The sequence below is a fragment of the Ceratotherium simum genome, chromosome 2 (assembly GCF_057802395.1).
Source record: "Ceratotherium simum simum isolate JZ-2026a chromosome 2, ASM5780239v1, whole genome shotgun sequence".
In the NCBI taxonomy this organism is placed as follows: Eukaryota; Metazoa; Chordata; class Mammalia; order Perissodactyla; family Rhinocerotidae; genus Ceratotherium; species Ceratotherium simum.
In genome coordinates, this window is record NC_141901.1 from 76959631 (window position 1) to 76974208 (window position 14578).

At 41.2% G+C, this 14578-nt stretch overlaps 2 protein-coding genes across 3 annotated transcripts in view; one reads left to right on the forward strand and one right to left on the reverse strand.

Moving 5' to 3' along the window:
- HS2ST1 (heparan sulfate 2-O-sulfotransferase 1) overlaps positions 1-7450 on the reverse strand; it is a 193088-nt gene extending 185638 nt beyond the window's left edge. The window contains exon 1 of one of the 2 annotated variants that reach the window (XM_087448068.1): positions 7019-7450. In XM_087448068.1, coding sequence (XP_087304194.1) covers positions 7019-7142 — 124 coding nt within the window. In that variant the 5' untranslated portion in view covers positions 7143-7450. The remainder of the gene's footprint in view (positions 1-7018) is intronic. The other variant, XM_004442912.3, reaches the window with a different exon arrangement.
- Positions 7451-7868: 418 nt separating this feature from the next.
- The window catches only part of SELENOF (selenoprotein F), a 37840-nt gene continuing 31130 nt past the window's right edge, over positions 7869-14578 (forward strand). Inside the window, exon 1 of the mRNA XM_004442913.3 lies at positions 7869-8177. Within this exon, the coding sequence (XP_004442970.2) occupies positions 7956-8177 (222 nt within the window). The 5' untranslated portion in view covers positions 7869-7955. The remainder of the gene's footprint in view (positions 8178-14578) is intronic.

The following is a 14578-nucleotide window of genomic DNA, read 5'->3' on the forward strand; positions in this document are numbered from 1 at the left end:
AGAGAACTCCAAAGCCTGAGAAAACGGCAGAACAACATGACAGAAGGTACCCAAGACCCTGAATCACCCAAGTAGAGGAAAACCACCCACCAAAATGACCACCTAATACATAAATGGAAAAAAAAAAAAGTCATTTATGTGTTTGTTAAAAGTCATTATTGTGTTTAGCCAATAACATCGCTGACTTAGTTTTATTGTTATTTTGTGTGTGTGAGGAAGATCAGCCCTGAGCTAACATCCATGCCAATCCTCCTCTTTTTGCTGAGGAAGACTGGCCCTGAGCTAACATCTGTGCCTATCTCCCTCCATTTTATGTGGGACGCCACCACAGCATGGCCTGATAAGCAGTGTCTTGGTGCGCGCCCAGGATCTGAACCCCAGGCCACCAGCAGCGGAGTGCGCACACTTAACCACTATGCCATGGGGCCGGCCCCATGGACTCAGTTTTAAAAGCAACTAGCAATACTCTTTAGAACAGGAAGCTTCTAAAGAGTTTTATGCAGGGCCAGTCCAGTCGCGTAGTGATTGGATTCACACACTCCACTTTGGCAGCCTGGGGTTCAGCACATAAATCACCAACTAAGGGAGAGCAAACAGAGAAGAGTTCCAAGAACTGAGCCCTGGGGTGTTCTTATGTTAAGAGGTTGAGAAGAAAAAGAGAAGTGACCGGTAAGGTGGGAAGAAAACCAAGAGTATGATATCTTGGAAGCCAAGTAAAGAAAATCTATCAAAAGAGAAGTGATCAATTGTGTCAAATTCTGCTGATAGGTCAAGTAAAATGAAGATCAAAAATTGACTATAGGATTTAGGGACGTTACTAGTGACTTTGGCAGTTAGAGACAGCAAGAATAGACAATTTTTTGGAGTTTTACTGCGAAGGGAAGCTGAAATATGGGACAGAGGTTGGCTGAGAAAGGGAGAGTCAAGAGAAACTACTGTTTTGTTGTTTGGTTGAAGGAAAAAATAGCATGTTCATAGGCTAATGAGAATAATCCAGCAGAAAGAGAGGAAATGATGATTATGGGAGAATGAGGGGAAACTTCTGGAACCACGTTTTTTAAGTAGGTGAAGGAACACGATCAGGTGCACAAGTGGCCCGACAGGCAATTAATCCATAGTTAACAGGCAGAAAGGCAGAGTACATAAACACAGCTACTAGTAGATGTAAATAATTAAGCTATAGTGAACCATGATTATATAAGTACATCCCTCAAAGTGGTCTTTCTGGAGAACAGTGTTTGAATACTATTATTTCAATTTCACTAAGTGCCAAAAGCTATTAGAAGGCTTAACAGAGTAGCAGAGAGACTTCCTGGGATTACCTTAACTGAGATCAGCTGTTTCAGGTGACTACTTCATGGCACTAGATAGCCTCTCCAGGACTCCTAAGTGAGGCACCAAATAGCAATTCTAGAGTAACAGCATTCCAATTAATCCAAAGTCCTCCAACAGCAGCTACTGTGAGGTTTTCAAACAATTTCAGAAGTAGAGAAATTTATCATTCTTGGGAACATTTTATAGGTATCGTTTTATGGGTTCAGGCACTTGTAAAAACCACCAAATTCCAAAGAGCAGTCTCAACCTTGGCTCTAGAGTTAGTTCATTCGTTTAGGGGGGTTTTAAGAACATAGTGAGTAACATAATTTTCAACAATGAAGATGCTACATAATCCATTCTGAGTTACTGCCCTCATTTAAAAGAGTATGTCCTAATGCATTCAGAAATTTATGTAGTGGTGTTATAAGCATATGAACAACAAATATTATTTTAAATGCTTAGGCCCTATATAAAAAATAAAATTATCAAGCACATAATTCTAACATTTACGTAATGAAGGTTTCATTGCACTGTTCCATTAGTCAGCAGTAGCAACAGATGTGCTCTTGAGATTTGAACAGAACTACCTTGTAAAAGCAACAAATTCTGACATGCACAGTTCTAAGTAAACAGCTAAGTAACTAAGTAGTACGCTAAGTAACAGTTTTCATTTTGACTCCATGTCATCTTCCCTCATTAGAAAAATTAAATATATAGTTTAATAAAATGAAGCTTTTTCCCCCATAACACCCCAGAGAAATTTTTTCATAACTAATATGCTTGTATCCTAAATGTAACTCACAAGCTTCAAGTTGCAATGTTAATATTGCAAGTTTGCAATGTTAGTTGCAATATGTTAAAGTTGCAATATGTTAATATTAAAGTTGCAGTATGTTAATATTAAAGACAAAAAACACACTCACGGCATTAAATATAAACCATCTACTACACATCAGTGATTCTTACCACTAAGGGAATCGCATACTCCTTTGCAAATCTGATGAAAGCTATGCATATAATTTCAGGGAATTTATGGATTCCTCAAAGCCTATATATGAGTCGCTGAGGTTTTCAGAATCTCTGATTAGTGGAAAAGAATGGAGTTCAAAATTGATCCAAAAACATAAGAAAACTTAATATATGAATGAAAGAAGACTTGTAACATAAAGTCGGAAAAATGGATTATTTATTCATATAATATTTGCCCTAAGTGTCTATTCACTGAGAGAAACTGCAGTAAGTCTCTATAAGCATATGAATGCTTTAAAGAGCTAAATGCAAACAATAAAAATTATAAAATACTGTAATAAAATATAGAGAATGTACATAATCTTAGTTGGAGGAAGTCTTCTTAAGCAACACAAGAAAACTACTTGCCTAAAATGATAGATGCAATTGTTTAAAATTTTATAGCCTCTGTATAAGCAGAAATACACCATAAAGTCAAGGGACATGACAGATTTGGAGAAAAACAGATGTAAGACATATGACAGGGGCCGGCACAGTGGTGCAGTGGTTAAGTCTGCACGTCCCTACTTTGGTGGCCTGGGGTTCACGGGTTTGAATCCTGGGCACGGACTTACTCACCACAAATCAAGTCATGCTGAGGAGGTGTACCACACGGAAGAGCTATAACTCTACAACTATGATACACAACTATGTACAGGGGCTTTGGGGAGAAAAAAGAAAAAAGTTAGATTGGCAACAGATGTTAGCGCAGGGTCAATCTTCCCCCTCAAAAAAAAAAGACATACAATAGATAAAGGATTACCATTTCTAATATTTAAAAAAAAAACTAAAAATTGGTAAGATAAACTACCCAATAGACAAATAAAAATGAACTAACACGTACACGATGTCAACCTAATTAGAAGTTGAGGAAATATAAATTAACACAACATATCATTTCACAGTTTCAGACTGGCAAAAATTAAAAGCTGACAGCATTCAGTGTTTGTGAGTGTACTGCCAGTGTAGATTACAGTTACCTTTTGGAAAATAAATTCTTTGGAAAGTAACAGATTTTACAATCTGTTAAATTATAAAATAAGTATATCTTTAGTCCCAGCAATCCCACAAATAGGAGAATTTATCCTAGTGAAAAATGACACCAACACATAAGGAGTTAAATGGACAAATAAGGATGTTCCTTGTAACATTGTTTATAACACCAAGGAACAAATGAAATAGTAAAAAAACAACAAAGTGGTGGGAGGAACAAATTGAATTTCCATTACTGGTATAATGGCTTAATAATTTATGATATATGCATACTATGGAATATTATACAGCTATTAGATTAAGTCAAATTTATACGTATTCACCTGGAAAGATGTCTATGCTACTAAATGAAAAAAAAGCAAGAAGCAGAGTAACATGTATACTATGATCCCATATTGGTTTAAAAAAAAGAAAACTATATTATGTGATATTGGGTTTTTCATGAATTCCTGTTTATATACTTAATTTCCCAAGCGGTCAATGAATACAGCTGAGTTTTTAATACATCTATTACTCTATTAGAGACCTCACCATCAAAATGCTCTCAAATCAAGGTACAAACAGGCATTACCAGACAATAAAATCCTTTGGAATCTTCTACAACAGAAAAAATAAACAATAAAAACTACTTTTAAGAGCAAAAATGTTTAACAGTTTTTCTAATGCCAAAATAAAAATGCTTTTTAATGCTGTGATTTTATACTTACAGAAAACGACCACCGATTGTTTTTCCTGTAGCAGGAATAAGCTATCTATTTCAGCCGTTTCACTGGGTAATATAATTATGTTCATTATACGGATATAAACAAGGGGCAGACATTACACTAAACCAATTCCTTTGTGTCAGAAATTGGATTTTCTCAGAATGATATTCATTCTTAGCAATAAATGCAATTAAACATTGGTATCACAGTTTAAAATTTCTATTCAAACTGCTAAATCTAAGCGTAATGTCAATATGAAGTCCCAAGCAGCCTGGTATAATTAAAGGAGCACTTGATTTGGAATCACACATACCTGGGTTCCAACCCTGGCTCTACACTTCCTTTGTGGTCAAGTTATATAACCTTTGAGCCTGGTCCCACACCTGTAAAAATGGCTTTCTATGGTGGTGTTGGACGATTAAATAAGAACACTGCATATGAAAGTGCCTAGTACAGCATCTGGTTGTCACATTATGCCTTCTTCTGCCTTCCTTTCCTAAGGAACATTACTAACTGGCAACATCTATTTTAGTACTGCTTTTGATAAGACTTTCTCTTAAAACAAATCAAAAGACTGCTGATATAGTTATACATTTTATTTGCCATGTTTTCACATCTCCAGAGAATTATTAGGTCCCTCAAGTGTTTTATATTTGAGGCTCCTTTTCTTGGCTCATTTTTGAGAATTATTTACAGTAGTTTGATCCATATTTACTATTTCTGATGGAATTTAAAGGTTTCTTTCTTGTAAAAAATCACACACACCAAAAAATATGTTATTTTCTACTCATGGCTTTCTACATCTTCAGATAACTCTCTTTTTAAAATCATTTGGGTTGTGTCTATGGAAACCACTTTCAAGTATTATGAAAAAATATTAGGCAAGGAAGGAAAATCAAAAATTGAAGTCATCCTAACCCACTGTAATGTGTCTAAGAAATCCAAATAGCAATACAACAAAGAATAAGTACAAATTTTTTTTTTTTGGTGAGGAAGATCAGCCCTGAGCTAACATCCATGCCAAGCCTCCTCTTTTTGCTGAGGAAGATCGGCCCTGAGATAACATCTATTGCCAATCCTCCTTTTTTTTTCCCCCTTTTTCTCCCCAAGGCCCCAGTAGACAGTTGTATGCCATAGCTGCACATCCTTCTAGTTGCTGTATGTGGGACGCGGCCTCAGCATGGCCGGACAGGCGGTGTGTCGGTGCGCGCCCGGGATCCGAACCCGGGCCGCCAGTAGCGGAGCGCGCACACTTAACCGCTACGCCACGGGGCCGGCCCCAATAAGTACAAATTTTAATTTTAATGTAACTTGCAAATTTCTCTAAAAGGAGTCATTTTTTTTCTGTAAAGCTGGATCATGAGGTCAGAATATGTCCCTGAATGCTACTAAAAGGATCCAAACAAAAGAAAAGGCATATTGGCCAACCTTCAATATTTCAAGTGAATATTTTTTCCATCATACAAGACACATATTAATGAAATCATAGTAAATAAATTTGATATCTTTTCAAAACCTTACAAGGTAAGTTTTACCCTAAAGTTGAGGACTCGCATTATCCTCTGCACCTCTTCAACTTTAGTTGTACTTTAATTCGATTTATTTGATGCTCTTTGATACACTGCTGTTTAAAATGTCTCCAAGGCTTAGTGCAAAGTCCACCAAAACTGCAAATAGCTACTATCTGTAATATTACAATTATTTTCTGATACATTTTTCCTAAATATTAATCATCACCCACAGTAGCATCTAGCGGCTATTAATTAGTCTAAATTATCCTGCTGCTAGTATTTTATTGCTTGCTTCTCAAAAAGGATTCAAAACGATGATGCTGAGGTGCAAGTGTACGCATAAAAACACTTCACATTACTTTTCCATATTCAAATTACAGCCTCTTAAGCCGACTTTTAAGTGCCACGTACATTTTTACATCAAAATGTATTGCTGACATTCTTCTTACACTCCTTCCCTATCCCGAGCCCTTCTCAAATGCCAAAACTCCCTACTATTCTGAAAGTACCTATTATCTGAATTATCTGAGCATTCTTTTGGTCTTTCACAACTTCACACTCCAACTTTTTGTAGTTCAGACCTCTTCTCTCACTAAAGTAAGCACTGTTAACTCCTTTAGGTACTTAACCATATGGTTAACTTTTTGATGATCTTACTTTTTCTTTCTTAAACTTAAATCTCACTATAATTCCAATTCAGCGTTCCCTCCTCCTCTAAATTCACTACATCAACATTGCCGCGAAGCAACGTACATATACATCCCTCCTCTTAAGCCCCAAATATGCATCAGCTTAGCGCCACTGAAAAAATTTAAATGCCTGGATGCCTCGTTTCGGTACCTCGTTGAAGCTTTCTATTTGCCTTCCTGTCCTACCTGGGCAGCCTATTGCTCCCGTCAGTTGTGTGGTCCCTTGCTGCCCCCAGCACAAGCGTGCAACTCACTACAGTGTATTTCTTCTACTCACCATCATTCCCAGTATCTCCCTCCATTTCTGCGCATCTATCCCTTCGTGAATCTCCTCATCCCCAAAAGATTCCGTATCCAGGCGCCCAAATCTCAAATTAGACTACCCCTCACCAGACATTGCCGGGGATTTCTGTACGACTTTTAATTAAGAGAACACGCCAAGGCTGAGCGTTTCTGTCTCCTCCAGCGGTACCCGCTCCCCGCCGAGTTCGGTCTTCTCTCGCTCTCTCTCCGTGGAATGCCTACTTCGGGGCAACCCCTTTGGCTCTGGGAAGCCCAACCTTGCAACCTCTGCCCCGTAACCTCGCGAGCCCAGCACGCCACTCAAGCTTAATTCACACCATTCTGGGAGCTTGTGCTCTCGATGCCCCCAGTCCCGACTCTCTTTGCAACCTCTTTCAGCCTCCTACCCCCTAGCCAGACCCCAGGTTAGACGAACGCCCACTTGCTCGGGTTGCAATGCCTCCCTGGCCCGGCCCCTCCACGCCACTCAGCCCGGAGTGGCTCCTCTCCTCACCTAGCTTCGACCGGGACTCCTCCAGCTTCTGGATTTGGTTCTCCAAGAAGAGCATCGCCACCGCGAAGGCCACCACCGCCAGCAGCTGCAACTTGGGCGGCATCATAATCCTGAGGAGCCCCATGAAACCCGCTGCTCGGGATCAAGACATACCGCGGGGGGCGGGGAGAGGGGCCCCGGAGGCGAGGGAGACGCCGGGAGGAGCCCACCGAGCCGGGAGAGAAGCAAGAAGAGCGCGACGGCGAGAGAACCACCGCAGCGACCCCCCTTCTCGCCTCCCCAGTCCCCCGCCCCCAGGCGCCAGCACCAACGCCGCCGGTGCCCGCTTCTCCTTGGCCGACTCAGCGGCCGCCCTCTCCAAAAGCCCGCGCAGCAAGCAGCGCGAAGCGGCTGCCGGGCTCTCGCCTCCCTCTGCTGCCTCAGTCCCCGACCCCCGCGCCTGCCTGCCCGCCTCCCTCTCTTCCTTCCTTCCCTCCCTCCTTTGCTCGCGGCCGCGCGCTCCTCCGCCAGCGCTGCGGCTGCGGCTGCGCCGCCCTCGGCCCCGCCCCCACCCCTCCCCCTCCGCCACCACGCGCACGCATCCACGTACGCTGCTCGGCAACCAGAGGCTCCGCCCCCTGCTCCCGTTCAGTTGTGCTCATTGGATCGGAGAACCCCGGCGCTCCGTTCTGGGTTCGTGTTACGGTTGGTTTCCTTCGCCATAGGTGTCAACCAAAGCGGCGTTCGATTGGGTAAACTTGGAGAAGAAGGCGGGTCGAAACTGAGGAAGGCGGGGTTTCTTGGCTGCTTGAGGAAATATCGCGAATGAAGGGAAAGAGCCCGAAGAAGCACGGATTTGGGAAGTTTAGGAAACTGCCTGATATGGGTTATCGAAAGGACCTAGCGACGTTATATTTAATTCAAATGTAAAGATGTTTGATCACCTTTAAGCTTTCATATGCCCTTAGGTAATACTCGTCTCTGCAGAATAAGAGACTGGTGGCAACGGCCCCTAGCGGCCTGTTTTGGATCAGGCTCTGGAGTGGACGCCCCCAGCCGAGGGGTCCTCGGGGCTGCCAGAGACCCACGGAAGACTAAGGTAGCGATGGCCGCTGGGCCGGGTGGATGGCTTCGGCCGGCGTTTGGGCTTCGGTTGCTGTTGGCGACTGTGCTTCAAGCGGTGAGTGGAGATCACCTCCGCGGCAGCCCCAGGGCGAGTGGGAGGGATCGCGCCGAGCAAGACGGAACATTCGGTCCCGTTTGGGAGCCACACTTGAAAAGGGTGGGAGGACTGGGCTTCCTTAGGCGACATTCCTTAGGAAAGTGACGTGGCTTAATTCCTCGTTTGTTGCTTATCCTTCCCCGCCCCGGGTTTCTAGTGGTTCTTTCTCCTGACTTCAGACTATCTTGAGTACTTATCTTCTCTTGCAGAGCTCCAGCTAAAAACAGTCTGTAAATCACATGGTGAAAAAAAATGGTAATAAACCCTGGAAAGTAAAGACAGTTGTTTTTAAACGGGCAGAAATGCAAGGGACTACCGTTCCTTACGACGAGCCTCCCAAATCTTAGAGGAAAGCCCTCAAGCCTTTGGTCCAGGGTACGCTGTCTGTTGACGTCTTTCTCTCAACTGTTAGTAGTCTCTCTCATTCACTGTTAGACAGCCTTTATCTCCGTTCTCTGGCATTCACGTACCGCTGGGTGCGCTTCTGTGCCATTTGTGGTTTGAAACAACATTGTTGCAATTAAAGGAGCTACTCTATACTGAAGCATAATTTACTTTTGAAATTGGTTTTCTAAAATGATAGCCTTCATCTCGTTTAAAATCGGGCAGTGTTAACCAAGTTTTTTATTTCGTTTTTCCCCGTTAACAGAACAGGCGCGTTCTTAATCTTTGAATGGGGAAAGGCTAATTTTGACTTATTTTCCTATTCACTCAGGAACAACTTAATATTGGTTAATTCCTCCTAAAAAGTTTGCAATCCGTGTTTTGCTATGTGAAAAATAAAACTATTTTTATGAGCGCTGTGCATTTACACATTTCTTTTATCAGCTTAATTCTTAAGGTATTGTCTTTACTGAGCCTGCTGAAAAGTTTTCTCCTAGGAGACCTGGTCTAATTGATTTATTCAAGGTTTAGGGGACTTAGGGCCTATACCGAAGGCCTCTATAAACACCTCTGCTTTGCTTTCATCAAGGAGTTTGAAGATCCTGCCGGCTTTCGCAACCATACTTAAAGGTGGTACTTCAAGTCTCTAATTAGCGTTAAAATACTCTGTTATTCAAGTATTTAATGCCTTAGAAATTACTAGAAAACCTCTCTCTAAACTTTCTACTCAGGATTTTTTTTGCCAATCTCAATGTAATTTGAGTTCACCACCATGCAAAGAGAAAAACGAAGGACATTTCAAGTTACTTTCTCCTAATTTCCCTGTCTCTTTGTTTCATTATTTATGGTGTGTAACGACCCCAGAACTTAGTGGCTTAAAATAACAATGATTTCTCATAATTCCGTGGGTCTGCTGAGCGGTTCCTCTGTTGATTTCCTCTGGCATCATTTATGCAGCTGTGCTGAGCTGGTAGGTCAGATGGACAGAAAGATCCAGAATGGCTTCATTCTTAGTTGGTGCTGACTGTCAGCTAGGGCAAGTTGGTTCTCCTCTATGTGAGCTCTCCTCCTCCAGTAGACCAACTTCTTTTCATGGTAGTCTTAGCAGGACTCCTAAAGACCAAAGCTGCGTTGCCTCCTAAAGCCTTGCCTTGGAAATCATATATATCACTTCCACCTCACAATATTTGTCAAAGCAAATCACAAGACCAGTCTAGATTTCAGGAGTGGGGAAATAGACTCCATCTCTGCATGCGAGGAGTGACATAGTCATATTGCAAAGAAGTGTACATGCCAGGATAGGAGGAACTTATGGCCATTAAACAATCTACCCCAGTGACCATCCACAGAATTCAAGCCAGAAACTTCAGTGTCATCTTTGACTCCTTCCATTCCTTACATACCTCACATCCAGGCAATTACCAAGTCTTGTTGATTTTACTTCCTAAATATCCCTCAAATCCATCCGCTTATTGTTAATCCCTCATTCAGGCCACCGATACCTCTCTCCTAAGAAGTAACAGCCTCCTGGTTCATGTTTTGAATTATCAGAATCTAAATGGTTGGCTTTGCCAGCTTCCCAATGGCCCAAGCTAGAAATTAGTGATTTTAAATTCTTTTTCCTTTCACTCTCTGAATCCAATTAGTAATTAAACTCTTAAAAATCTCTAAACCAGTCCACTTAATTCTGTCTTCACAGGTAGTACCTAAATTCAGGCCACCATCTTTGCTTTCCTGGAATTACCACAACAGCTTCCTTAACTGGTCTTCCCATCTCGCTTTTTCCCTTTCTGATCCAGTCTCTACAATGCATCCTTCTAAAACTTGAATCTGGCATTATTAAAACTCTTCAGTGGCTCCCTGTTACTTTTAAGGTGAAGTCTGGCCTCCTTAAAAGTTCCTTAACAAGGCCTGTTCTACCTGATATTGTCTGTCTATCCAGGCATAATTCCCAGCATTTACCTCTACTGGGAGAGCAAAAAGGTAGAGGTAGAGAATTGGGGTCACTTGTTTTAGTGTATCTCACATACCCTGTTCTCCCTCACCAGGCCTAAAGTAAAGTGTTTAGATAAAATGCAAGGCTTAACTTCCATCCCATTTCCAGATTTGCGAAGTCAGATATCCTCTCTCTGTTGCATAATCTATCATCATACGATGTTACACAGATCCACGATCTTAACTGCACCACGGCTCTGTGTGTGTGTTTGTATGCCCCTACTCCCCTTACTCCCGTGCCAATTAGGATGTAGACAAAGGGAATACAGGGACTGTTTTTCATTTATATATTTTTTTTATTGTGCCTTACACGTGTTTGGTCATTTAAACCCCTCTGAGGTCTGAACGGCCCCCTAGTTCATTTGTGTTCATTCTTTGGTATCAGAGTCATCAGGATATCTGTAGTTTGCGTAGAGTGGTGTGAACCTGACCCATTCCCACAAATAGAAAATGACTCTGAAAATAGGGAGTCCTAAGCAGTTCACCCCTGTTGAACTGTTTTAACTTCCCTAAGGTTTATTCCTGTCTCTTTTGTAATGACTAGTGTTTTTTAAAAAAGAAGGCAATAAAAGCCTTGAAAATGAAAAGGGAGGTGTGGAGGATTGTTGGAAAAAGACTGTGAAGTTAGAAAAACTGCATTTCAGTTAGCTTGAGGGGGGAAAAGGCCAGGTGGAATAAGTGGTTGGCAGTAGTAAAAATAAGCCAAATCTCTGGAACCTGGCAGATGAATAAAAAGGGAATGAGGGAAGAATTTCTTGGCAGGTTAAGGTTGAACAGCTGGTAGTTGAGATTCAACTACTGGTGTGGATAAGAAGACTTAGCTCCTACTTTGTTAATTCACACCTCTGAGCCCTTAGACTAGGCAAGTTGAGTTTTTGTCACTGTCTATGCTTCTGAGTAGCTCTTATTTACAGTTAATAGCAATGCATAGTTATCAGCATTCCAATGAGGTGACAACTGGGAGGATATAAAGTGATTTAATCTGAAAATACTTTCTGGGTATGCTTAAGCATTAGAAAAGTAATATTTTAGTAAGGCCTAAGGGAGCTGTTTTCTAGAGCACCCCAGAACTAAGTAGTATTCAGTTCTTTATTCAGCTCATAGGTGTTATTTCTTCATTCAGAAAGGCACCGTACTGAAAGCAGTATAAAATGATATCGTTGCTTCTGAGACACAACACCCTGCCCCCCCACCTCCCTTTTCTTCACAGGTTAGCATCTGGATCATTCTTATTTCAATGGGTGGCACAATTATAATTGTCAGAGTTTTTATTGTTATTCTTAGTGATACATACGGTAATGGTGCATCATGGATTCTGTGATCAATGGAAGTTAATAACAGAGGTTAGGGGTTTTGAGGGCAGGCCAGGATTAGAATCTTGATGCTGCCACCTCTTGTTTGCTGTGTTGTCTTAGACAAATTACCTTAACTATCCTAAGCCTCTTGTTTCCTTCTGTGTAAAATGGAGATAATAATACCTATTTCATAGGGTAGTTAAGATTAAATGGAATAATGATGTAAAGTGCTTAGCAAAGTGTCTGGTGCTTTTTAAGAGGTTGCTGTAATGGCCGTGTTTCTCGTATTCGTTTTCATGGGGTTCATCTGTAAACCCATTTATTTGCTTTGTCTTAGATTTGGAATCTGTTCAAATTTACATGAGAAACCTATGAGTTTTCTGAGAGTAAAGACTAGTTAAGAGGGGCTGGCCCGGTGGTGTAGTGGTTAAGTTCACGTGCTCCGCTTCCGCAGCCCAGGGTTGGCAGGTTCAGACCCCGGGCGTGGACAGATGCTCCGCTTATCAAGCCATGCTGTGGCCGTGTCCCATATAAAGTAGAGAAAGATGGGCACGGATGTTAGCCCAGGGCTGATCTTCCTTTAAAAAAAAAAAAAAAAAGCCCCTGTGGACTTACCTACTTGAAACCAAAAAAAAAAAAGACTAGTTAAGAGACAGCTAATCATGTATATGTATAAGTATAATAAAATGTATGGCTATACCAGACTTTTGCCTGAAAAGGTAATGTTACGATATAGTTAATCCAGTTTCCCTGCTGACAACCCTCATCTACAAGGAGCTTAATAATAGCAGAAAACTAAATCTATGAATAATGCATGGCAGAAAGAATGGAGTCTCTTAGCTTGTCAGTCCTACTTCGAATTGGGGAAAGTTAACTTGTAATCCCAATCAGGGTTATCCCACCCTGTCCTTACAATCTTTATCTTTCTTACAAGTGTGGCTAATTATTTTAAAATTCAATATTTGGCCTTAATGTACACATTTAAATGCTATTCAGTTACTTTTTGCTAATAAAAAGATGGGCAGGCATAATTTATAATTTTGAACTCCTATATTATTTAGCATTTGATATTTATCTGTAAAGTGCTTAAAAATATGTTCTAACATCCTTAGATTCAAAGCCTTGAGTCTGTAAAACTAATGATAGAAGAGCTAGAAAAAAGTAGTTCACTCAAGATACCTTGTATCTCCCTACACTTCTCCTCTATCCCATGACTAATTAATGGTTACAATATAAGTAGTATTCTGTAGTTGTTAAGCGTGCTTTCACAGTGTAAGGTGGGAAAAACGCTAACCTTTATTAAGTACCCATTGTGTACTAGGTAGGATACTAGATGCTTTCTCTGCTTTTTCTCCTTTAATCCTAAAAACTGTAAGATAAGTGGTAATTATTCCTATTCAGAAATTCAGGAGTAAAGTTGCTCTGTGCTGGCATTTGAATCAAGATGTCATCAGACTCCAAAATACATATTGTGCACGTTCATGCCACCTGTCAGTAGGTGCTCAATAAATGCCAGAATAAAACCAACGAGTACGATCACGTGATTATTCTTTTGAGATTCTTGTTTTGTAAAGCATGCTTTGGTAACAGTTTTTTACATTTGTTAAGCAGTTCACAGTTTCAGTGTGATTTCACTTTTATTACCTGCAATACAAATCACTCTAAAATTTAGTGGTGTAAAACATTCGTTTGTTTTGCTTTCAGATTTTGTGAGTCAGCAATTCACACAGGGCACAGCAGGATGGCTTGTGTGTTCTGTGGTGTCTCAGACTTCAGCTGAAAGACTGGGGCCCATGTGAAAGCTCTTTACTCACACATCTAGTAGTTTATGCTGATGGTCAGCTGGGGGCCTCAGTTGCTCTCTACCTGGGCCTCTTCATGTTGTCCCCAGTTTAGGCTGCCTTACAGCATGGTAGCTAAGTTCCAAAGGAGTGTTCTGAGAGAGACAGAGGCACAGAGCATGTGTGAGCACTAGCCAAGCAGATGCTGTTTCCTTTTTTATGACCTCCCCTCAGAAATCACGTAGTATCACTTCCTTTACACTCTGTTGGCCAGAACAGTCACAAGCCCCTGCCCAGATTCAAGGGGAGAGAACATAGACCCCCACTTCTCAGTGGAGGACTGCCAGTCACATTGTAAGAAGAACATGTGGGATGATGTGTACATATAAGTGTGGCCATCTTTGGAAAATACGAATTAACCTGTGAAATAGGTCAAGCAGATGACTTTACTAATGGAGAAATTACTCAAAGTACTAGTACAGCACCAAGTGTCTTAGGTTCCTCCCACTAGACTGGGATAGTTGATCTATTTTGAAGATTACATACATTCCACATTATTACGGAGATGAGGTAAAAGATGTATAAGGTATCAAATTAGGGTGTTGACTAACTTCAGACCAATGGGATGATCAGCATTTTGGAGGAGTATGCTGGCAGTGCTTAAAGTTTTTTACCTTGGGAAATGCTGTTGGGTTTTAATCTGCCTGGTTAGTCTAGAAGAAGGTTGACAAACTACAACTCTTGGGCCAAATCCAGCCGGTCCTGTTTTTGTAAATAAAGGTTTATTGGAACACAGACCCCCATTCATTAATTATAGTCTGTGAGTGCTTTTGTGCTGCAATAGCTGAGGTAAGTAGTTGTAACAGAAACCATATAGCTCCCAAAGCCTAACCTAATTACTGTC